The sequence below is a fragment of the Carassius gibelio genome, chromosome B22 (genome assembly GCF_023724105.1).
Source record: "Carassius gibelio isolate Cgi1373 ecotype wild population from Czech Republic chromosome B22, carGib1.2-hapl.c, whole genome shotgun sequence".
NCBI lineage: Eukaryota > Metazoa > Chordata > Actinopteri > Cypriniformes > Cyprinidae > Carassius > Carassius gibelio.
This window is the reverse complement of record NC_068417.1, coordinates 20,295,642-20,322,082: the sequence shown is the minus strand read 5'-3', so window position 1 is coordinate 20,322,082 and position 26,441 is coordinate 20,295,642. Positions and strand designations below refer to the sequence as shown.

At 34.9% G+C, this 26,441-nt stretch overlaps 3 protein-coding genes and 3 long non-coding RNA genes across 7 annotated transcripts in view; 3 read left to right on the top strand and 3 right to left on the bottom strand.

Moving 5' to 3' along the window:
* Positions 1–26,441, bottom strand: part of LOC127986959 (CD48 antigen-like) — a 176,953-nt gene that overhangs the window by 12,411 nt on the left and 138,101 nt on the right. The window lies entirely within an intron of this gene.
* LOC127986967 (uncharacterized) lies at positions 2,207–6,512 on the bottom strand. The gene is made up of 4 exons (XM_052589243.1): positions 5,662–6,512; positions 5,172–5,495; positions 3,676–3,978; positions 2,207–3,526 (listed from the first exon to the last, which is right to left on the bottom strand). The coding sequence occupies exons 1-4, from the start codon at positions 5,726–5,728 to the stop codon at positions 3,408–3,410; spliced, it is 813 nt and encodes a 270-aa protein (XP_052445203.1). The 5' UTR covers positions 5,729–6,512; the 3' UTR covers positions 2,207–3,407.
* LOC127986996 (uncharacterized) lies at positions 6,895–11,778 on the top strand. Its single transcript, XR_008161023.1, has 4 exons — positions 6,895–7,222; positions 7,596–7,661; positions 9,900–10,016; positions 10,578–11,778. It is a non-coding gene; the product is annotated as an uncharacterized LOC127986996 (long non-coding RNA).
* LOC127986987 (uncharacterized) lies at positions 12,736–16,338 on the top strand. Of its 2 annotated transcripts, none has more exons than XR_008161014.1 (6): positions 12,736–13,161; positions 13,842–13,936; positions 14,817–14,944; positions 15,086–15,166; positions 15,710–15,837; positions 15,958–16,338. It is a non-coding gene; the product is annotated as an uncharacterized LOC127986987 (long non-coding RNA). The 2 variants fall into 2 exon arrangements; XR_008161013.1 differs by having other exon boundaries at positions 15,083–15,166.
* LOC127986984 (uncharacterized) lies at positions 18,315–20,958 on the bottom strand. The gene is made up of 3 exons (XR_008161009.1): positions 20,637–20,958; positions 19,859–19,953; positions 18,315–18,934 (listed from the first exon to the last, which is right to left on the bottom strand). It is a non-coding gene; the product is annotated as an uncharacterized LOC127986984 (long non-coding RNA).
* Positions 24,540–26,299, top strand: LOC127986976 (CD48 antigen-like). The gene is made up of 3 exons (XM_052589255.1): positions 24,540–25,073; positions 25,749–26,042; positions 26,134–26,299. Exons 1-3 carry the CDS (start codon positions 24,731–24,733, stop codon positions 26,250–26,252), a joined length of 756 nt encoding a protein of 251 aa, XP_052445215.1. The 5' UTR covers positions 24,540–24,730; the 3' UTR covers positions 26,253–26,299.

Below are 26,441 nucleotides of genomic sequence, written 5' to 3'. Positions count from 1 at the left end.
CCCCCCCTCCCCCCCCCAAAAAATAAAAAAATAAAAAAGTTTTCTGTTTTATTTAATTGCAATTTTGTTTTGTTTTATCTGAGCAAAAATTAAATATCATACATTTTCCCCTGATTTACAGAAGACACCAAGTAAAATGTCATTCAGTGTAACAATCTTGTCAGGCATATTTACAACAGAAATCAATTTATGACATATTAAAAGACTAATCACTTTCACCCCAAATACTAATGAATTGTAATTTTACATTTTTAACATTTGCCACTATCCTAAGTTTTGCCCATTTGTCATTAAGTATTTGTTACTAACTTAAAACACAAATATAATTTTGTATGCTCCATTATTCTTTTAGCTATTTTAATATGTACACGTCAGAATAAGCATGTTGTTTGAATTTTTGCATAAATATTGTGTTACACTGAATGACAATGTAACATTATTTCAACCAAATTTTGACATTTTATTCTCCCAAAACTTATTTGAAACCTTAAAAGTAGACATTTTACTTACATTTAATGTGCTTTCTATGGACACAAAATCACTTTTGTACATTTCTTTTGATGCGGACATCTTAACGTCTTTGACCCACAAACATTTTTTATTCGCAATGGGCTAGTTGCATATAGCCGCCATGATGGATTTCCGGTCTTGCGAGTGTGTGCTTCGATACTTCTGGTTGTGCCTAACGTCAGTGCAGAGAACCGGAGAAGTCCAAATATTACCTTCAATATGTTTACAGGATTTATAATATCACTTCAAATGCAAATAAGATATACACTGCTATTATTACTATACTATAAATGTAAACTGAGCCAGTGGATTTGAAACTGTGTATGTTTAGGTCTGGTGAATTAATTTAATACACTAATGTTCACTACTGTTCACGAAATGAAAGTTGAACTCATGGTGTGTATACACAGCTTCATAATGTATTTTTCACGTATTTTTATCATACCAATGATGTAAATGTACAAATTACTTATTTCTCGAAAATGTTTGTATAACAATGATTTTTTTTTAAATGCTCATAGACAGATAATGATTTATGCTGCAGATCTTTCACAAAACAAATAAGCATTGATAAAAACACACATGAATTCAAACAGCAATCTTTTATTTAATGCAAACCTACCATAATTACATTACGTTTATTTGTACCATTACAGTTACAAATTATGTTATCAAATAAAGTTAATAAAACATGCTTTATCAGAAATATTTGTGCGTCTCGTTTGACAGTCAGAAACCTTGATCTTACATATCAGTCAGATCAAATGAAAAGTATTGCACATTTGACTGGTTTGTGTTTGAAAGAAGAAATCCCTGTGGACTGATTAACCTGACCTTGATCCACATAATCAACAGAAGAATAAAGCAATCTCCGCGTTGTATCTTGATGAATTTACCACACAGAGGTACGCAAAAGAGGAAAAGAGGTTCATACAGGTTTATAAGAGTACGATTATGAAGAAATGATAACAAAATGGCATTTTTTGTGTGAACTATCCCTTTAAGAGAATGGACACTTGATTTCTGTGTTGTGTGACTTCACATTTCCTTCATCTCTCACTTACAAACCACATCCTCTGAAACTTGTCAAGAATAACCAAGAAAAACTGAGAAACCATAATCCCATCACACATTGGGACATTGTTAGAAAGCACTAAAATTAATCTAAACTATTATTTTTAATGATTTAATATTACACAGTGTACCCAATGTGCCACATAAATGAACCAATTTTAAAATATATACATTTAAAAGTAAATTTAATAATGTTTTCAATGTGGTGGCAAAATCACAATGGACATCAATCCACTGATGCTTGACCTTCCAAAATGTTTTCCATTGTTAGTTTTTAAACACTGATACATATATATATATATATATATATATATATATATATATATATATATATATATATGTACATTTGCTAGACTTTGCACCAATGCTTATTAAAAAAAAAGAGAGATAAAATATGAAGAGTTCAGATCCAAAACCCTCTAGATGCCGTCTGTCTGAAATTTTCGTCTAAAATTAGCATTTTTGTCTGGCTGCTATGTTTAGGTTCATTTTAAAAAGAAAATTTCAGACGGAATTTAGATGCTTTGCATCTGAACTCTTCACACACACACACACACACATATATATATATATATATATATATATATATATATATAAATAAATGTATAGTGTGGATGCAGCGTAAAAGGTGAAGAAGGGCATCTGTGTTTGCAGGTGTTTGACGTTCAGTAATTGCACAGCACTTTCACTTTCTTTGTTATAAAATAAAACTCACTTTGATGTCAAATAAACAAAGATTTTGGCAGCTGCAGTTTTCAAAGTGATTAAGATAAAGCATCCACCTGCTACACAGGAGGTGTGTGTGTGTGTGTTTCCCACACTCTCAGAAAAATAAAGGTTCAAAAGCTGTCATTGAGGCAGTACCCTTTCAAAAGATACACCATCTTTTTTTTTTTCTCCTTTTTTTTTTTTACCTTACAGGTATTTACTAAAGTGAACATAATAGTACCTAACTGGAACATATTATTATTTTGACCTAGTTTTTTTTTTTTTCCTGAGAGTGCAGAACATCTGCTGTATACAAAATGACCCCTGCCCCTCCCCCAAAAATGAGCATCAAGTTCAAGGTTTTGGTTAAAGGTAGGTCACGAATGTAGTACGTCCAAATTACATTCATACTAAACAAGTAAGCCTCAGCTCAAAAATAAAATAAAAAAACCTTTCTGTGTCTTGGACTGTGGTTTGATATTTACACAAAGTCAACAGAACATGAAATCAGTTATGCAAATCAGACTATTATGAATTGGAATTCACATTTTCAGGCTGATAACAAAACTGTCATTATGTGAAACTTGAACCAGTTGAATCCGCTTCAACTGAAATTAACTTTGTACGTTATTATTTTGTGTGTGTGTGTGTGTGTGTGTGTGTGTGTGTGTGTGTGTGTGTGTGTGTATGTGTGTGTGTGCGTGTGTGAGTGTGTGTGTGTGTGTGTGTGTCTGTGTGTTTTAATGGGTTTTTGGTTAAACCATTATTTACTCAGGGGAACCAGTGTGATGCTTACTTCTGGGTTAATTGGTCAAAACACCATCACTACAGCACTCTATACAAACAAGTAAAATAACTATTCCTTGAGGCACATGCAATAGGAAGTGACCAATAAAAACACATTTCATGATACAGCTCTCAAAGGGGAAAAAAAGGTTTACTACTTACTTTTCTTTTTAATGTTCTTTGTATTCAAATAGGAGTTTTATTTATTAGAGAACATAAGTTTAATTTGATCATAGTTTTCTAAACTTTTATCTTACTCTTGAATTCAGATTGTCAGATGTAATGCACATGGGGTTCGATTAGAAAATATCGCCCCCTGGTGTCTTGTCTTACTGAGCTCTTCTAGATGTGATGTCATAAACGACTACTGCAACAGTAGCCACGCCCACCAGAGCAGAGACGACCAATCGGATCACAGCTTCAGTAGAACCACAACAATGAACAGAGTCTGAAACAGAAGAACAAGGAAACATTAGTGGACTTTAACTCTTTCAGGTCTGTAAAGTGCATTTACTGCTGATATATACCTGCACATTCATCCAAATGCTATGAACTGCACATTTAGAAAGAAAATATGTTGAAAATGTTGCTTCTCACCTGAACATGGCTGACAGAGATCAGTGTTGTTGAGATGTTTAGTCCTGTTAGTGAATGAATAAGCAACAACACATCTGTATGAATCATCCAGACACTCAATCTCCAGAGGTAGAGAGAGACTGATGCTGAGATCAGACACACTGATGCTGGACAATAAACTGTTTCCTTTGTACCAGGAGAGAGTCACAGCACTCACATTCACAACTGAACACAGCAGTGAGCATCTGGACACTGATGATGATGATGGTGATGATGAAGAACAGTTTGAGGAGTTACTGGTGATGACAGGAACAGGAAGAAGAGCTGGAGAACATGAGAGAAACAAATATCATTTTAGAACAACATTAATGATCATGAAATGTCTAGATATTATTAATCTTCTTTGTAGATATTGGCTGTTTATTACTTATAAAGCACATATTAATGGCTTATTCTGCATGACCTTATTCTATTACAATAACTATCTTAAATTAAGCATTAAATTAGAAAACTTTTAGTTAATATTCAGTACAATACAATATTATGCATGTACGAAAACACAAAAGCTGTAATTCCCTTCAAGGGATAGTTCACGAAAAAATGTACGAGTCAGTGAGGACCAGCGACTGTTTGGTTATCCACATTGTTCCAAACATCTTATTTTGTGTTCACCGAATGATTCATTGGTGAAGACAATAGAAAGAGAATAAAGATGAGATCTCATACATTAGAGAGTCAGGAGAGGGGTGAAGTCTAACAATATTTAAAGCTGCAGTAGGTAACTTTTGTAAAAATATATTTTTTACATATTTATTAAACCTGTCATTATGTCCTGACAGTAGAATATGAGACAGATAATCTGTGAAAAAATCAAGCTCCTCTGGCTCCTCCCAGTGGTCCTATTGCCATTTGCAGAAATCCATCTGCTCCAGGTAAGAAACAACCAATCAGAGCTGCGGTCCGTAACTTTGTTTGTGTTCAAAATGTAGAAAAATTTATATAATAAGCGAGTACACCATGAATCCATTTTCCAAACCGTGTTTTTAGCTTGTCCTGAATCACTAGGGTGCACCTATAATAAGTGTTTATATTCGGACTATTTTAGATTGCTTCGGGGATACCGCGGCGGAGTAACCCAGTACCTTTGTGATTCTTCATAGACATAAACAGAGAGAAGTAGTTCCGGCTACGATGTTCTTCCGCAAGACGCAAGCAGTTCTGTTTATTAACCGCTAGAGCGTCAAAAGTTCCCTACCGCAGCTTTAAAGTATAACATGTTCATAATTAAATTATTCAACTACGGATGATAAACTTATGATAATAGATATCAATAATAATCAATAAGCAAACAAACAGTATAAATGAAGATGGTGATCATAAAAATGATCAGCATACTTAATATACATAAGCATACATAATGAAATAAGTACAATATGGAAATAAGAAACCTTTTTATGCATATTTTGTAACATAACATATTTAGTAAATATCTCAAATATCTTAATAATTTTTCTCACCATAGACAGAAACACTGAATCTCTTTACTGAGATTCCTCTGTAGATATAGATCTGTAGTTCATAAAGTCCAGAGTGTTCAGATCTGATGTTTCTGACGGTCAGAGATCCAGTTTGATTGTCCATCTGGAGTCTGTTTTCTAATATTGTATTAGTGGCATCTGTATCAATGTTCTGCTTATATATTCTAGCTATTTGAGTCCTTTGAGGTCCAAACGTCCACATAATTTTCTGCTCACTCTGTACTTCAGTAACATCAGTGTTCAGAGAGACAGAATCTCCCTCCAACACTGACACTGACTTCACATCATCTGAACCAAACACATCTGAAAATCATATAAAGGCAATATAATGTAATTATTAGACAACAAATCTAACTAGATTTAATTTCATATTGATTGACTTTCTAAAATGTGTTTATTTGTAAATTTATTTATTTATTGGAAATTTGTGTTTAACTAACCCCATTTCCTGATTAAAAGAGTAACTCACCACACAGGAGAATCAGGATTAGAGTTCGGAGGAAAGAAAACATCATTCTGGATCTGAAAACTCTCATTTCTGATATTTATCAAAGGTATTTTTCAGTCAAACAGGTTTTCAGAAAGTTACTTTGTGGTTGTAAGAAAAAACTGCAGAAGATCTCACACTTTCATGAACATGAACACACAGAAACATCATCTAACACTGTGTGCTTCAGCTGAAGATCATTGCAGCACTTTAAACCACATTCTCACAGTTTAGACACACATTTACTGACCTCAATAACAGAAGTTCTGACTTGTGCAAGTTCACAGTTTCATGCAACACAGTCTCACTCTCTACTCGTCAAATGTCTGACGCATGGTCAAGTGATCTGGCGTCACTTTTTTGACGCACTGGGTATACCTTTGGCGTTATTTTTCAACGTGCAGGTTAGTCCGATAGACTTCTATAGAACTCAGCAGCGTTTAAATTTGACGTCTTGGTTCAGCACACCGCAACTACACTGAATAAATAAAAATAAATAATAGGCTACAAAAAAAATTATATATGACAGAGATCGTTTTTATCTGGCCCTCCAACTTGTTTTTAAGGGTTTAAATATTCTCGCAATCTGATATCAAAGTGATCTCTGTGCCAAAGCTTAGCGCGTTCATCAGTGGTGAGTTTAACAACACTCAACTGCAGGTAAAACAGCACTCAGCGGTGAGTTTGACCAAAGCAACGCTCAACTGCAGGGAAAACGACATAAAAAGGTGAGTTTAACAACGCTCCAAGGCGCGTGCAAGTAAGCAGTTTAACCGTTTTCTATGGCGTTACATTTTATTCAAAAGTTATGAGCGTGTAAGACATGCTCACGAGCACATTATGTTATTTCACACGCGCAAAAATGAACCTTCAGCTGGCATGATAAAAGTACTCGCGCACAAATTCAACAGCCGAGAGGTGTACATGTAGCTGCGAGCGAGCGCCTGGCATACTCGCATAGGTTAACTCTGCTTGTGCAGTGGAATCCTGCTCGCGCGCAGCGGGCTTCTGCTCGCGGAGTGCTGTTTTGCTCGCGCGGTGGATTTCTGCTCGCTCAGCTGATTTCTGCTCGCTCGAGTCTACATGACTTTTGACAATTTGGGGGCGGAAACCAAGGAGGGCACTGACCCTCTTATGATTGGTCACTTTCACACAGGGACATCCTTGTACCTTGATTGACAGCTCTCATTACAGGAAGCACGGAGTTGGGTTAAGTTACCACCGAAGAAGAGTGGGAATGAATTAGAATGAGTTTTCCAATATACATTAAATGTCTCTGCACGTATAAAATGCTGCGCTGATCATAGTTAAATCAGTTACCATCGATGAATATACACTCTAGAAAGGGTTGGGTCATTTTGTTGGGTTATTTTATTTCTTTTTAAACACTTTTGGGTAGTTTCAAATTTACGACGTGTTGGGTTAAACCTGCTCGGTTGTTTCCGGACCAGCGCTGGGTTATTTAACGCGCCTTGAAGATCGCTCCCCAACTGTCATTTTGGAAGAACAACGGGGCAAAGCCACGGCTTTCAACGGTTTTAAGGTAAGTTTATTTAATGTTTTCTTTAATAATTATTTTAAATTGGTAGAATTATAACTTTTTTTTGCGGCAACATTACTGTTAAACTTCTATAGGCCAACATTATTTACGTTAAATGATGAACAGTTTACCTCAAACGGGCAACCTACGTAACGTCACTCACATAATCGTGCTAAGGTATCTACGACGACAGATTAATACAGTTTTATTAAGTTTCAGACAGTGACGGATGGCTGAAATATGCGAATATCTGTGAAAATAGAGGAAAAATTAGTTTGACCGTAGACCGAGTTAGTGAGGTGATTTAATGCTTGTGTGGTTTATAAAGACTTTTTACATACAAGTTATAATTCAAAATGTTGTTTTTTCCTTTCAGAAAAGCACATGGATACACTTGTGTGAGACAAACTCTTCGAGTGCAGTCTTATTGAGGCATCTAACGGTAAGTTCATGTTTATTATACATTTTACATAATTATTTGTCTGTTATAATCAACTAACGTTAACCCTCACTTAACTTAAACGCACATACATTTTTATTTCGTGCATAAAGCTGCACTTTATGTAACTTTATGTTCAGATTACATAATTTATGAGCGTAAACTTCATATACCCATTTTCCAGATCATGTTTTTGACTTGTCCTTATTACTTTGGTACACCTACAGTATTGTTCAAAATAATAGCAGTACAATGTGACTAACCAGAATAATCAAGGTTTTTAGTATATTTTTTATTGCTACGTGGCAAACAAGTTACCAGTAGGTTCAGTAGATTGTCAGAAAACAAACAAGACCCAGCATTCATGATATGCACGCTCTTAAGGCTGTGCAATTGGGCAATTAGTTGAAAGGGGTGTGTTCAAAAAAATAGCAGTGTCTACCTTTGACTGTACAAACTCAAAACTATTTTGTACAAACATTTTTTTTTTTTTCTGGGATTTAGCAATCCTGTGAATCACTAAACTAATATTTAGTTGTATGACCACAGTTTTTTAAAACTGCTTGACATCTGTGTGGCATGGAGTCAACCAACTTGTGGCACCTCTCAGCTGTTATTCCACTCCATGATTCTTTAACAACATTCCACAATTCATTCACATTTCTTGGTTTTGCTTCAGAAACAGCATTTTTGATATCACCCCACAAGTTCTCAATTGGATTAAGGTCTGGAGATTGGGCTGGCCACTCCAGAACATTAATTTTGTTGGTTTGGAACCAAGACTTTGCCCGTTTACTAGTGTGTTTTGGGTCATTGTCTTGTTGAAACAACCATTTCAAGGGCATGTCCTCTTCAGCATAGGGCAACATGACCTCTTCAAGTATTTTAACATATGCAAACTGATCCATGATCCCTGGTATGCGATAAATAGGCCCAACACCATAGTAGGAGAAACATGCCCATATCATGATGCTTGCACCTCCATGCTTCACTGTCTTCACTGTGTACTGTGGCTTGAATTCAGAGTTTGGGGGTCGTCTCACAAACTGCCTGTGGCCCTTGGACCCAAAAAGAACAATTTTACTCTCATCAGTCCACAAAATGTTCCTCCATTTCTCTTTAGGCCAGTTGATGTGTTCTTTGGCAAATTGTAACCTCTTCTGCACATGCCTTTTTTTTAACAGAGGGACTTTGCGGGGGATTCTTGAAAATAGATTAGCTTCACACAGACGTCTTCTAACTGTCACAGTACTTACAGGTAACTCCAGACTGTCTTTGATCATCCTGGAGGTGATCATTGGCTGAGCCTTTGCCATTCTGGTTATTCTTCTATCCATTTTGATGGTTGTCTTCCGTTTTCTTCCACGTCTCTCTGGTTTTGCTCTCCATTTTAAGGCATTGGAGATCATTTTAGCTGAACAGCCTATCATTTTTTGCACCTCTTTATAGGTTTTCCCCTCTCTAATCAACTTTTTAATCAAAGTACGCTGTTCTTCTGAACAATGTCTTGAACGACCCATTTTCCTCAGCTTTCAAATGCATGTTCAACAAGTGTTGGCTTCATCCTTAAATAGGGGCCACCTGATTCACACCTGTTTCTTCACAAAATTGATGACCTCAGTGATTGAATGCCACACTGCTATTTTTTTGAACACACCCCTTTCAACTAATTCAACTAATTGCCCAATTGCACAGCCTTAAGAGCGTGCATATCATGAATGCTGGGTCTCATTTGTTTTCTGAGAATCTACTGAACCTACTGGTAACTTGTTTGCCACGTAGCAATAAAAAAATATACGAAAAACCTTGATTATTCTGGTTAGTCACATTGTACTGCTATTATTTTGAACAATACTGTATAAGTGTAAATGGACTGTTTTAAAGCTGGGGAGTAACCCAGTACCTGCGTGACTTGTCATAGAAATGTCTGTGTGCGCGCATTCTGTGTGATCTCCCTCACTTTGCCAGTGACTGTGTGTTTGATAAAGCCAGGATATTAACATAAAACTGTGATTTATAATGACTGGAACATCCCATTGATTAGACAGTTTGAAAGCACACCTTTCAGCCAACCACTATAGCATATTCTGCTTCTGTAGACCAACTCATAGGTGAATTTAACTCATAAACATGATGGACTCAATTTCATGATGAACTTCACACAGTTAATTGAACTGAATCACTGTTATTAACAGTCAACAAATTAAAATACTTTGTATTTTCTTTTACTTTATTTTATAGGTTGGAACAAACATGGAATTCTTTAACTGAGCAGAGTCCACAAAACCCCATCCAATTGTCGTGCCGATTTAAAAATGCCAGCAGATCTCTCAGGCATTGATCATAATCAATGAACAGGTAAGGATATTCTGGACAATTTTCAAAAGGAATTGCAAATTGTATATTTAATTGCATTTTTCCACATGTGGACACATAAATTGTGACAGTCAAAACGCAATTGAAACGCATTTGAATTTCAGATGCCTTACACAGAAAGCTGTCAATTTGTGTCAAGGGTGGGACTATACTATGGGGCGTGTTTGTATTGGGAGATATTTTGTAGTTTTTACCCCAAATCTCTCACGGTTTCCACTCTGATGCACGTCAGCAAAACAACATTGCAGTTCTACTCTGATTTACCTATTTGCATCTTAACCTATATTTTATTCATCAGGTGAAAAGCATTTTGCACAATTGTCTTTGAGTGACGTCACCTCCCAATACAAACACTCTCCATAGTATGGTCCAACCTCTGACAAAAATTGACAGCTTTCAATGTGAGGCATTGGAAATTCAGATGCTAAAGTAATTGCAATTCCATTTCAGTGAAAAAACAGACATTGCAATTCATAAAACCTCATGTACTTGTTCTTATGATGCATCTATGCTAATATTTGTCTGTTTCTCTCTTATTCCGAGGTCACCGTAGCCACCAGATCCAGTCTGTATCCAGATCAGAGGTTCACTGCAGTCACCCGGATCCAGTACGTATCCAGACCAGATGGTGGATCAGCACCTAGAAAGGACCTCTACTGCCCTGAAAGACAGCGGAGACCAGGACAACTAGAGCCCAGATACAGATCCCCTGTAAAGACCTTGTCTCAGAGGTCCACCAGGACAAGACCACAGGAAACAGATGATTCTTCTGCACAATCTGACTTTGCTGCAGTCTGGAATTGAACTACTGGTTTCGTCTGGTCAGAGGAGAACTGACCCCCAACTGAGCCTGGTTTCTCCCAAGGTTTTGTCTCCATTCTGTCACCGATGGAGTTTCGGTTCCTTGGTTTTCCTTAGTTGGAGACAATTAATATCAAGCGATATCATTGACTTGATTGCACAGAGGGACGATATATCACTGAATCAATGATGAACTGACTTTAACTGAAAACTGAGTGTTTACTGTTGTCCCTTTGCATTATTACACACTATTTTCCTGTTTAATACTGTAAAGCTGCTATGATGCATTATTTGTTTAATATGACAGGCTTATTACTCATAATACATGGAAAATACAGCTGCAAACGGACATTGTTTTTCCATTTGAAATTTGGCAGTCACTGTGCATTCATAAAAACTGAAACAGTAATTTTTGTTCAGTGTTTTTGAAACAGTGTTTTTGTTCAAGATTTGCAATTGTGTTTGGATTGTCACAATGTGTCACATGTGGAAAACGCAATTGAAAATATAATTTGCAATTCCTTTTGAAAATTGTCCTTCCATACACAGGCTCTATAATTGTACTTCCATAGACAGGCTCTATAACAAAGTACACTGCTCTCAGGTGTAGATCTTTGCTTCAAATCTTAAGTGTTTGACAATAGTACACCCAAAAATGAAAATTGTCATTAATTATTCACCCTGGTCTGAAAGCTCTCGAATTTCATCGAAAATATCTTGTGTTCTGAAGATGAACGAAGGTCTTACGGGTTTGTAACGACATGATATAAATTTATAATATACATTTTAGGACATCTTTAAATGATTTTACATTTAAATGTAAAAAATTTTAATTGTCAATGTCATTTCACTGTGTATTTAAATAGCTAAACATGTAAAAATGTAATGGTTAAACTGCTAGACACCGGTCATTCAGAAATAATTTTCTTATTTATTGCAACTGTTTTTTTTTTTTTTTTTTTTTTTTTGGGATTTGATGGAAACAAAAAAAAAGGGAAAATTGCATGTTGTTTGTCATTGGTACAAATTTGTGAATGTCAGATTCCATTAAAATTATTTTTAACAGTCTAAATAACCTGTATTCTTCATTATTTATTAATCCATGATTGCTATGTTAAGCAAAAGTGAAATTATGAGAATAACCCAGCAAGAATAACCCAGAACCAAAAAAAATGCACACACACAAAGGGTAAAAAATGCAATCTTGGGTTTTCTCAATAACCCAGCATGCTGTTCTATCTAATATTTACCCAGCGCTGGGTTGCCAATTGGGTTATTTTTAACTCAGCCATTTTTGGAGTGTATTAGCGAACAATGAAGACTACGTTTTGTTAAGAAAGTTAACATTAACGATACATATTTCCTAAATGAATCATAACATAATTGTTTTCACATGTACTTTTACATGTGAAAACAATTATGTTATGATTCAGTTAGCCTAACGTTAGTTGTCTAAGATGCAGTTTTTAAAGATTAAAAGTTTTAAAATGAGTGTCTGTCGATCAGCATCACAAGTGTTGGCTAAGGCGTTAGCTACAGAACGAATAGGCTAGCTAGTTACGTTACTTGTTGCTCAAAAATATGTAACATCAATGTTAACTTTCTTAAAAAAACGTAGGCTTCATCGTTCGCAAATATATACATCGATGGTAATTAATTTAACTATCATCTGTGCAGCATTTTATACGTGCAGAGACATTTAATGTATATTAGAAAACTCATTCTAATTCATTCCCACTCTTCTTCGGTGGTAACTTAACCCAACTCCGTGCTTCCTGTAATGAGAGCTGTCAATCAAGGTACAAGGATGTCCCTGTGTGAAAGTGACCAATCATAAGAGCCATAAGACCAATCTAGTGCCCTCCTTGGTTTCCGCCCCCAAATTGTCAAAAGTCATGTAGACTCGAGCGAGCAGAAATCAGCTGAGCGAGCAGAAATCCACCGCGCGAGCAAAACAGCACTCCGCGAGCAGAAGCCCGCTGCGCGCGAGCAGGATTCCACTGCACAAGCAGAGTTAACCTATGCGAGTATGCCAGGCGCTCGCTCGCAGCTACATGTACACCTCTCGGCTGTTGAATTTGTGCGCGAGTACTTTTATCATGCCAGCTGAAGGTTCATTTTTGCGCGTGTGAAATAACATAATGTGCTCGTGAGCATGTCTTACACGCTCATAACTTTTGAATAAAATGTAACGCCATAGTTTTCTTACAACCCATTTCGCTTATCGCTTATTCATAGTTCATCATCTCTATGAAATCACGTTCAAGAAGTCTCATTCAGCACACATCGCGATACTTGCCATCAGTTTCCACGTGCCACAGGGTCGGTGAGTAGATATAATTACGCTCTTTTAATGCCTGTTATAAAATGTATTCTGTCTTTATTAATCAGATTAGCGCCATATTGTTTACTCGCTGTATTATATCAGTCATCCGCGGCTGTTTTTGAGTTTCATTGCGTTTAACTAAATGAACACACCTGCTAACTAGTGTGATTAAACCCTGTCGGTCACGTGACGTGCCATAGACTTTCAATATATTCATTTCATGTCAAAGATGTAAATTTGTAGTAAAATCATGGTAACCACGACACGTACAATAGCAACAAATTAAATTTGAAGTTAAAACCCAGGAACGGGACATTTACCATGTTTTTGCCACAGTAACTGTAGTTCTACTATGGTATATTAATAACCAATACAACAATACAATAATCATCAAACTAACTTTGGTTGTACAACTGTAATGGTCGTTTTTGATGTGCTTTTATATGACAGATATCACACATTTACTGTACCATGCTTTTGATACCTTTTTATGTAAATCCAAAAAAAGTAAATAAATAAAAGGAAACATTTTTCCCTTCCTGCAGTTCATTCATATCAGTTTATATTTTAAATATTTTGCTCACAAAACATTATTAAAATTCTGTTTATAGTTCTATTTTATTGTACCCCTCTCCCTTTCTTATTTTTATTATTTATGTATTTTTTTTGTTGTTGAAAAGATGTAAAGGAAGCAGTCATCCCTGTGGTGTTTGTGGAGAGGTTTTCCTTCAGAAATGGAGAAGACTGAAAGCTGCGGAGGCAGACATTTGCAGCAGTAAGTCTGTGTTGTTTTTACCTTTTTATCAAACTGCTGTTATAAATTGCACACCATTTGTTGTTTCTTAAACTTTTGCACTGTCCAAATACCCACACTTGCCATCTTTGCACTTGACCAATCGATTATTTATTTGACGTCTTTCCTATGTTTAGGCCAAGTGTTCGAGTGAGCATGATGACCACAAGTGTGTGTCGAACTTTTCATCACCTGATGACAGTGGTTCCCAATCCTGATCCTGGAGAACCCCAGCACTGCACGGTTTTGGCGTCTCTCTTATCTCACAAACACACTTTTGAGGTCTTGGAGTCTTCACTGATGAGCTGATGAGTTGAATCAGGTGTGTTTGATCAGGGAGACATCTCAAATGTGCAGTGTTGGGCTTCTCCAGGACCAGGATTGGGAGCCACTGCCTTATGGGACACACTTAAGTGTTTACAGAGATTTTTAGTTTGATCATTCAACTTTGCATTTTAAAATAAATTAATTGAAAAATTATTTTCAATATCTAATTATTACTATTATTATTATTATTATTATTAATATTTTACATACATTGTAAAGGTTTCCGTGACCCCTTGTGAGATCTCGACAAAAGGTCTCACAATTTATTCCAAAAATTGATGCATGATGGGATACACTAAGCCTGGTATAGAGCTCCGGAGCGGTATTGGAGATAATGTGGGTTTAGTGTTCATTAAGGGCACTGCGCTTTGGCATTATTAAGACTTGCGCACTACTGATAACAGTCCTGTTAGCTTGTAATAATTTTTTTTAATATATATATGAATATAGCTGTATAATTACACACACACATACGCACAGTAATGTATAAGATGCATGTAATGTAGTAATATTTTTCTTTCTTTCTGTCTTACAGGATTGTTTGCAGATAATGCTGTTCAAGCTCAACAGCTCTTTTAAGAGCCAACCCTCACAAACCTTCCTAAAAACTAAAAGAGCTGTTACTGAGTCTCAGCGAATTTTGCCATGATCAGCTCTTCCCAGGTACATTTGTTTAAAATATTTCTGAATCAACATTTACTCATCAAATGCTCTGGTCTGAATCTTATTTTAAATTAACTTAATTATATGTTTAATGAGCAATGTTAATTGCACACAGAGTAAGATTATCTTGTTTTTCAGAAGAGAAGGAAGACCAAGGAAATGATTTGCTCATGAGGAATGAAGACGGCCATCTTAAGCCCAAACAAAGACAGAAGTCCTCTGGTATGTGTGTGTTGAAGCAATGCTGTGCAATGCTGTGTTATGTGTTACAGCACTTTATGATTTTATCTCACAGGACCGTTCATCTCAGCCGTAATTTATTCTTTCTATGTTTTTATTCTTAATAAAAAAAAAATTATATACAGCTATTACAATTAAATCATGTAGGCAAAGTGTGACCCGAATATTTTTAAACTTTAAGTAAAAAAAAAAAAAAAAAACACCAACTGTTTGTCTTAAATAAAAGAATACAAGTTTTATGTAAGTGGTTTACATTATTTCATTGTTTCATAAATGTTGTATTATAAATTGTGGATTGATAGTTGATTGGTTTGAAGCCAGGCCTTACACTAAAACACATTTGTGAGAGAAGTCAGGAACTTTGAAGATAGATTAGAGAGGGGAAAAAAGACACATTTACTGCAACAATAGATGAATTATAGAGGCAAAAAATTCTGTCACATGCTAAGGGGTGTCTCATGGGCAAGTCCTTTGCCTTAATTCTTGCAGAATGAAATTTTTATTGCAGTATTTTAATTTGTACAGATGATCTCATCAGCCAAATGGGGGGTTTTGACCAAGTGATGCTCTTGAAAGGACTGAAAGAAGAGGATGTGGTAAATTGTCTTCAGAGAAAAACCTTCTCAAAAGGTCTTAAAACAGCTTGAAGAATGGTAAGTGTACAGTACTACAAGGGTCATAGTTGCTCACCCTGCTAAAATCACACAGAACATAAGCTGAGCTCTCTGTCCATTAAACAACTTCATCTGTATTGTGTGTTTCACTTTGACCAGGTCTGGGATCTTAGGACTGAGAGATCCTCTGGCTGAGAAAAGGCTACACCACACCAGTGCTGGATATCAACCACAAACTGTTTCCAGACACGAGAGAAGAAGAACACGATGGGGAGATGAAACCAGTTTAGATGTGATGATGGGAATCATTATTTTCTGGAACAGTATCACATGTCTTAAATGTATCACATGATCTGTATCACAGTTGACTGGATGGATTATTTTTACTTTTAAGGACATTTCATCACTCATCTGTGTGAACTGATTAATTTATGATATTAATGAATTTTTGATCCTTTATTATTTTCCTTGAACTGTGTTTGTCTTGAAGCTACTTTATCAACTTCATAGTCTATGCTTCAATAAAATTAATATGGTGAATATTGTGTGTTGAAAATTCTTGGTAAATTCATAATTTTACTAGATACTGTAGGCTACTATGGGTTTATTCTACACTTGAAAAACTACATATTAATTACCAGGATTATTTTTTGCTTAAACATTAATGACACCTGGAACAACAATACACCAGAAAGTTAGTATTGTATATATTTAATCACAAATATGCCTATATATATATATATCTATATATATATATATAAAGGGATTTACTAGATGAATTATTTTGAAAAGCCATTTACTTTATAGTTACAAACACTTGAGGGATAACTGAGAATGTAGCAGGAATGATCAACATGGATCTTGTACTGCATTAAATCCAAGAGCACGCACATTACTGATGTTCAGCATCTGAGGACCCAGATAAGGGGATGAGGAGGACATTTTTACACTGATTGTTGCTAATTAGTTAATATATATAGTATTCTGAGTACTCCATGAATTATTCCTTGTGGAATAGTGAAGTATCACAATGTGTATAAATTGTCCTTGATTATTGCTTAACAGTGGGGAATAGATAATGGCATGTTGTTGCAGGTTTATCCATTATATTTATTACTGTTAACTTCAAAAATAAAATAAATAATCTATAATTTTTATTATTAAATCATTTCTTTCTAATTTTGCCATGTTTCATCAGATGGCCTCACCATGTCCTGTCAAAAGCTTTACTGCTCATGACATAAGAATAAGAAAAGGTTAGTCTATGAAAACTGTCAGATATAAATGTGACTCAGCTCAGTTTGTTGTCCATTATGAGGAGAATACATACATGTAGGTTTTACTGCCCTTCTACCCCCAGGGGCCCAGTAGCACCCCCCGGAAGAGCCAAAAACTGTACATTTGAAATGGCTGTAAATCAGAGTCCAATTAATGAATCAAAGAGAAAACCAGAAGAATTTTTACTTATGCTATGCTGATAAAATAATGTTGGGCACAGTTTTCAGAAATTAATGGAAATGTTTCATAAAGCCATTTTACATATTGCTCCCTCTAAAATACCAAATTTCACTCTGTCTTTCAATTATATCATAGAGGTTTGCACAATGAAACTATTCATATATCCAGTTTTCCATTAAATATATTATTTATTTCATTTCGTCAATAAAACGATTTAAACTACATTACCCACAAGCCTCCGTCGTTCTATATATGGAAAGGCGAAACTAGGGGCTGTTTTTTGTAGTTCATCGAAGTTATGATTAGGGTTAGGGTTAGGAACTCGCTAAAGAGGTAATTTTCCTCAACATAGCAACCCTTAATTGTTGACTTAATATATTACTAATGTGATAATAGTAGCAAAACGTTCTTTTGTAACACGATGCGCTGTTTAGTATGGGTTAAAGGATAGTCCAACCACAGACAACCCTGCGATGACAAGGGACATTGACAGCCAATGATATCAAAGCTGAGCAGCGGCGTCACGCTTCCTTATCCATTTATGACCGATGACTTTCGTTTTTCGGCTGAAGGGATAGATTGGTTAACAATCAATAACATTTGCTACCTATTAGATTGTGTTTTATTAACGTCTACACCTTCCTCCAACAATAATGCAAATGCGCTAATTATTGTTTTCAGCTTGACAAAAATTGGGCAATATTGATGAGCACATGGCCAGCATTCGCAGTTCTATCGAACCGATTCCTCTCATTAAATCTTTTTTTTTTTTTCTAAGACAGGTGCATTTTCTAATCAAATGATTAGCTTGTAACATTTAAATTGCATGTTATGTTTTGTTTTAAATCTATAAAAATTATTCACTTTTGTTTTTCTGTGATTTGCCATTCTTTACCAATTGAAATCTAGCAATAAAAAGAGTTAAAAAAAACTGATTCAGACAAATTGCCCATATAACTGCACTGCATCCTCTGTCAATAAGTTGTTTTTGCCACTATGAAGAATAAAAATTCTTTGCAAATACTTTTATTTAAAAAAAAAAGTAAATACAGATAGTCTTTCAGAGAACACTGAAGAATTTATTTGACCAAAAAGTGATACAACACACTGTTTCAAACTCAGAAAATAAAGACCATGAAGACATGCATGTCAAGTGTGCAATATCATCTATAAACCTCCATCAGCACAGCATCAAATAAACACTGATTGTCCGAACAAAGGAAGAAAGATAACGTTCAGGAAAACAAACACCTGCTACATAAAAATGCAGAAATAAAACTGACAATAACATCATTCACTTCATGACTGGAACTAGGGGATGGCTGTGCATGAATACGTCCTTTACGAAAACTCCTGATGAGAACTGATGTTTGTTTTTTTATGATAAAAGCACCAGAAGTAAAGTTTACTGTATGAAGCTTGAAAAAGAGAACACAATGCTTTATCAATATAAAAATACTATTTTCAACCATTGTTTTGATCACTGGTTCTGTATACAATATATGGGTTGCTGGAAGGTCACAATGTATTCATTATAAGCTTAGAACTAAAACAAAACTGCACTGCAAAGTCTAAACACTAATCAAGGGAGCATTTCTGTGTGTGTTGGGAAGATAAAGAGTTAAAGAGGTGAGTCCTTGTGCATGATCGAGAAGAACATCATTATCTGCGAACAATCCTGAAAGACAGAACGGAAGGAAATATTATTACATGCTACTTTTAGACCATAAAACCAGCCTCTGTAAAGATGCTGTATAATTATATATTAAATGCATCTATTATTAAAAGCTAGTCAATAATAGCAAGCTATATTCATATGAATTATAAAAAAATATATTACATGCTTAAAGGAATGTTATCAGTAGTGTAATTGATCTGCTCACGGAAACCTTTCCAATGTATGTGAAATATTATTAATAATAATAATAATAATAATAATTAGATACTGAGAATAATTTGGTAGTAAAACAAAGTGTTGCATGTTTTCTTGGTGTACAGAAAAGTATATTTATTTTGTACATCATTTGCAACTGCTTTTTTTTCACTTAATTAGAAGCCCCCAAAATTAAATTGTCCTCTGTAATAGGGACTAATGAAAAGAGAATTAGAATTTATTTTAAAATGCAAAGTTGAATAATAATCAAAAAAAAAAAAAAAATCTCTGTAAACACTTAAGTGTGTCCCATAAGGCAGTGGCTCCCAATCCTGGTCCTGGAGAAGCCCAACACTGCACATTTGAGATGTCTCCCTTATCAAACACACCTGATTCAACTCATCAGCTCATCAGTGAAGACTCCAAGACCTCAAAAGTGTGTTTGTGAGATAAGAGAGACACCAAAACCGTGCAGTGCTGGGGTTCTCCAGGATCAGGATTGGGAACCACTGTCATCAGGTGATGAAAAGTTCGACACACACTTGTGGTCATCATGCTCACTCGAACACTTGGCCTAAACATAGGAAAGACGTCAAATAAATAATCGATTGGTCAAGTGCAAAGATGGCAAGTGTGGGTATTTGGACAGTGCAAAAGTTTAAGAAACAACAAATGGTGTGCAATTTATAACAGCAGTTTGATAAAAAGGTAAAAACAACACAGACTTACTGCTGCAAATGTCTGCCTCCGCAGCTTTCAGTCTTCTCCATTTCTGAAGGAAAACCTCTCCACAAACACCACAGGGATGACTGCTTCCTTTACATCTTTTCAACAAAAAAAAAAAATACATAAATAATAAAAATAAGAAAGGAGGAGGGGGGTAAAATAAAATAGAATTATAAACAGAATTTTAATAATGTTTTGTGAGCAAAATATTTAAAATATAAACTGATATGAATGAACTGCAGGAAGGGAAAAATGTGTCCTTTCATTTATTTACTTTTTTTGGATTTACATAAAAATGTATCAAAAGCATGGTACAGTAAATGTGTGATATCTGTCATATAAAAGCACATCAAAAACGACAATTACAGTTGTACAACCATAGTTAGTTTGATGATTATTTTATTGTTGTATTGATTATTAATATACCATAGTAGAACTACAGTTACTGAGGAAAAAACATGGTAAATGTCCCGTTCCTGGATTTTAACTTGAAATTTAATTTGTTGCTATTGTACATGCCGTGGTTACCATGATTTTACTACAAATTTACATCTTTGACATGAAATGAATATATTGAAAGTCTATGGCACGTCACGTGACCGACAGGGTTTAATCACACTAGTTAGCAGGTGTGTTCATTTAGTTAAACGCAATGAAACTCAAAGACAGCCGAGGATGACTGATATAATACAGCGAGTAAACAATATGGCGCTAATCTGATTAATAAAGACAGAATACATTTTATAACAGGCATTAAAAGAGCGTAATTATATCTACTCACCGACCCTGTGGCACATGGAAACTGATGGCAAGTATCGCGATGTGTGCTGAATGAGACTTCTTGAACGTGATTTCATAGAGATGATGAACTATGAATAAGCGATAAGCGAGAATGGTGTGTAAGAAAACGGTTAAACTGCTTACTTGCACGCGCCTTGGAGCGTTGTTAAACTCACCTTTTTATGCCGTTTTCCCTGCAGTTGAGTGTTGCTTTGGTCAAACTCACCGATGAATGCTGTTTTACCTGCAGTTGAGTGTTGTTAAACTCACCACTGATGAACGCGCTAAGCTTTGGCACAGAGATCACTTTGATATCAGATTGCGAGAATATTTAAACCTCAAAAACAAGTTGGAGGGCCAGATAAAAACGATCTCTGTCATATATATATTTTTTGTAGCCTATTATTTATTTTTATTTATTCAGTGTAGTTGCGGTGTGCTGAACCAAGACGTCAAATTTAAACGCTGCTGAGTTCTATAGAAGTCTATCGGACTAACCTGCACGTTGAAAAATAACGCCAAAGGTATACCCAGTGCGTCAAAAAAGTGACGCCAGATCACTTGACCATGCGTCAGACATTCGACGAGTAGAGAGTGAGACTGTGTTGACCTTGATGAGATATATAAAAAACAAAAACAAAATATGGTCAAGCTCTATGAAATTAAATCTAGTCAGATTTGTTGTCTAATAATTATTTTGCATTTGTATGATTTTCAGGAGTGTTTGGTGACAGATGAGGTGGAGTCATTATGAGTGACTGAAGGAGATTCTGTCTCTCTAAACACTGATGTTACTGAAGTACAGAGAGATGATCAGATTCTGTGGATGTTTGGACCTAAAGAGACGAGAATAGCTGAACTCTATAAGCAGGTCATTTATATGTTTGACAGTAATGAGATATTTGAAGACAGACTGCAGCTGGACTCTTTCACTGGATCTCTGATCATCAGAAACATCAGAAGAACAGACTCTGGACTTTATAAACTACAGATCCTCAGCCACAGAGGAAACTCAGACAAGACATTCAGTGTTACTGTCTACGGTAAGACAAATATGACTTAAAAACCTCTTATAATAGACACGATGCTGCTAATTGGTCTGGCAGCAGTGAATCAGAAACAACAACAGTAAAAGGGTTAGGTTAACAGCTAGGGTTTGTTAAAAATCAATTGTATTTCCTGTCTAGTTTTACTTTCCACCACACAGCAAACTGTAACCAATATCCTTTCTTAAGACAGGATGAATTCATCTTTTTTAATATACATTAATATGTAATATGCAATGCAGGCTTTATTTATTTATTTTAATCATTGTGATGTATGTTATGTATATTGTTATTCCTTTGAAAAGTTTACTCTTCGGAGTGAAAGCTTAAAAAAGAAGAGGAAAATGAAGCATGAACCAAAAACTGTTTCTCAGGGGACCCTTTATGTATAAAGGACATGAATTCTTTCTCTATTATATTACTTACATTTTTACACATATTTGCTGTAGTAATTCTATTACTGCCAGTCATTTACGTTTAATAAAATTGATTATGTCTGTATATATGAAAAATATCAACAGACCATTAAACATAGCTGTAAAAGATAATTAATAATGTACACAAACCTAAGTGTATGTCTATGAATTTTGATACAGGTGAAGTCAAAATCTACACCTCACAGTCATTACTTCATGCCAAACAAATTAAACCTGCGCTGTAAAAAAAATGAATCATGGGTCTTGTAGTTTTCATCGACATGTGATAATTAATGAAAATTAACATGATAATTACAAACTAATGTGTGGATTTCATTAAAGAAATTGCGATTCAGTGTTGTATAGAAAATAACGAGGACTTTTTACTGATAAAACCTGTTTTCCACATTTTTTAAGCAGGTTTGGTGATTGAATTGGCGAACCGATTAAACTAAAATAATTAAGGAAAGAAGGCTGCCTATTTATTTTAAGAGAATTAGCTCAATTTTGCAGTTTTATTTTAGAGGTGATTGATAGTTCCCAGCATGCTTTGCATATGGCTGGATATGGAGAGTAAATTTTGAAATTAAATGCTATGTTATGATTTTGATAGAAGGGAAGCATCTATTAATGTTTAATATTCAGTTATGTTTGACATTTGTAAGTGTTTCTTTTACACTGACGTTTCCACTTTTGACTTTTGAGAATAAACTTAAAATAAATGAGCACATTTCCCTAACTATATTACATTCATTGTGTCATAGATTAATTAATTTAGGAGATTCCATGTGATTTATTCAGGTAGATTCCATTACAAAATCAAGCCAGAAAAAATACTCAAAAATATTATGTGTAATATTGTTACTTTATTATTTTTAAGTAAATAGCTCATTACACGTGTTACAGTGTGTGCAAACACTCACAGGATTGAAGTGTTCATGAATTATATCCTTCGAAATCCTCTTTTGAAGAAGCCAGTTTTGAGCACTTTGATTCTGAGCAACCCTTCAATAATAACAGATTATTAAACATCATCTGCATTTTTGATTTTACTTTACTTTGTGTTTTTACTCACATTACAATAGTTTTCTTTATCGGTTGGCTTTGCTGGCCATGTTCAGGTACATTAGTAATATATTTTTTCAACACATTTTTTTTTTCTAAATATATATTTTTTGTATGAGTTCAGACTGAATGGATTGACCATTTTCTCTTTGTTAATTACATAAATGGCAGAGAATTCATATCCTTCACTCTTTCTAGCAGTAGTTTGCATGCTGCTGCTGCTCATTTCTTCATGTGTGTTTTACTGCTGCTGCAGGAAATGTGAGCAAGAAAAACCAGAGGGCAAGTATTACCACAACTGACATAAAAAGAGTCTTTATGCAAAATAATTTAACGCTTTTTTTTTTTTATTTCTTTTTATATACTTTAAATATATCAATGCAAAGTGGCAGAAACATCACCTGATGATTAATTGACTCAACATCTGCGTGTGTTTGTGTTTGTAGATGAGAAAAGTCTGTCAGAATACACACAGATCATCTACCGTCTACAGATCACTGATCATCACCCAGAATACACCACAACTCTTCAGGACTGATCTATGATTAATATGACTGATTTAATTTCACAATCGTGATGAATGTTGACTTCATGTACATCTGCTTTAAGCTCAACTGAATTGCAACATGATTTATAATAAATATAGTTTATCATTCACATACACATTTTGTTGAAATGGTAATAATAAATCACCAAAAGCATAAAAGAACAATGCAATATAACAAGGTTAAATATTAACATTTTCTATAAAATAGAATCATGTTTATCATTTAATTTAAAGCAGATTGTAGATGAATCTGTCCACTTACTAAAAAATGAATTTGTGCTAAAAAAAAAAGAGTAATATTAATAAATGTTTGATTCTCTTGTAGATGTTTTATGATGTTTTACTTTATGTTTAAACTTCATATAGTATTTTTTGGTTATTCAGATCAATCTGTTTTATTTCAATCATGTAAAAACTTTTGAAAAAGTTTCCTGATTATATTGTGTGTGAAGCAGCACAGTTTTGGAGTCAGATCTTGTGTTATTGAAGTCAGTGAATGTGTGTTTGAGCTGAACGCATGTGGTTTAATGATATTCAGCGATGCACACAATGTCAGGCGATGTTCATGAGAGTGTGAGATGTGGAGTTTTTTTTTTTTTTTAAACACAAATGAATCTTTTGAAATTACAGAATTATGTTGTGATCTTCAGTGTGATTTAAGAAGAGTATAAAGAATGAATCAAACTGTCTAGAGAGCACAGACAGAGATGAAAATGAACTAAGACCACTAAAAACAGTTCTGTTTTGATGTAGAAGTCTAGATTTAGGAAGTAGTTGCTGTTTTTGTTCAGGAAGTCATATTCTGTGTCTGAAGTGTCTCTCGGCTGGACGTTTCTATCACAATGTCCTCTCATCTGTGTGCTCTAACCCTGTTTGTTCTGTGCGGTGAGAAACTCTTGATACTTTTAATCATAAATGTGGAGCATAAACACAAGTGCATTTCCACAAAAGAAACAAAAATGCACATTTTAACTTTTAATGATTATGCTTGAGGAAATTAGATTATAAGTCTCTGATAATAATGTGTTTTATTTCTTCTGCAGGAGTGTTTGGTGATACAGATGAAGTGAAGTCAGTGACTGAAGGAGATTCTGTCTCTCTAAACACTGATGTTACTGAAGTACAGAGAGAGGATCAGATTCTGTGGATGTCTGGACCTAAAGAGACAAGATTAGCTGAAATATATAAGAACAGCATTGATATGTTTAACAGTAATGAGATATTCGGAGACAGATTGCAGATGGACAATCAAACTGGATCTCTGATCATCAGAAACACAAGAAGAACAGACTCTGGACTTTATAAACTACAGATCCGCAGCTACAGAGGGAACTCAGACAAGAGATTCAGTGTTACTGTCTACGGTACGACATATACGATTTTAACTTATTTGTATAAATGGATGTGAAGCTTATTATTGATCTGGTAGTAGTGAATCAGAAACGACTACACACAAAAAATATGTTTTTTTAAAAATAAAATACATTTCTTAGGTACTTTTATTTTCCACCAGGTATCTATAATTCAATATCCTTTCTTAAAACAGTCTTTCTCATGTGTATTTCTTACTATTTTAAACATACATTTACTGTAGTAATTCTATTATTGGCAGTCCTTTATGTGTAATAAAATATAGGCTGTGTCTGTATAGATGAACTGTAAATGGACTAGTGAACATAGCTGTAAAGTGCAATTTTTAAAGTACATACACTTAATGTTTAACCATAAACACATTGTTTTGTTTACCAGTCTTCTTGGTTAATTAACCTTCACTGTATCCACCTTATTTTACAATGTGGAAGCAAGCTAGTTTCTTTGAATGTGCAAGACTTTCATTTGGCGCTGGGTGAAACTATTTACTACAAACCAGTGTATTTATATGTACAACAAAAGATTAAAATAAAATTATTGATTAATTTGTGATATCAAAGCCAAATAATGAGCTGCTTTGTATCACTAAAAATAACTGGAAAACTTAAAACATTCAGGTTAAAAATGCCACAAAGGAGGTGAATTTATTGCTCTTTACATGTTTTCAGCTCGTCTACCTGTTCCCGTCATCACCAGTAACTCTTCAAACTGTTCATCATCATCATCGGTGTCCAGATGTTCACTTCTGTGTTCAGTTGTGAATGTGAGTGCTGTGACTCTCTCCTGGTACAAAGGAAACAGTTTATTGTCCAGCATCAGTGTGTCTGATCTCAGCATCAGTCTCTCTCTACCTCTGGAGGTGGAATATCAGGAGAACAACATCTACAGCTGTGTGATCAACAATCCCATCACAAACCAGACCACACATCTCAACATCACTCAACTCTGTCATATGTGTCCAGGTACGTCAGTGGTAAAGTTAGTGCTTTTTATAGACCTGAAAGGGTTCAAATGAACACTAATGTCTCTGTGTTCTTCTGTTTCCTTCCTCAGACTCTGTTCTTTGTTGTGGTTTTACTGAAGCTGTGATCCGATTGGTCGTCTCTGCTCTGGTGGGCGTGGCTGCAGTTGCTGCTGTAGTTTATGACTTCAGATCTGGAAGAGCTCAGTAAAACAGAACAGAAAAAGACAACAGGGAGCGATGTTTTCAGATCTAACAACATATATATATATATATATATATATATATATATATATATATATATATATATATATATATATATATATATATATATATATATATATATTAAATACTGCGCAACATGTTCAATTTGATGCCAAGGTGCACACAACCCTTCAGA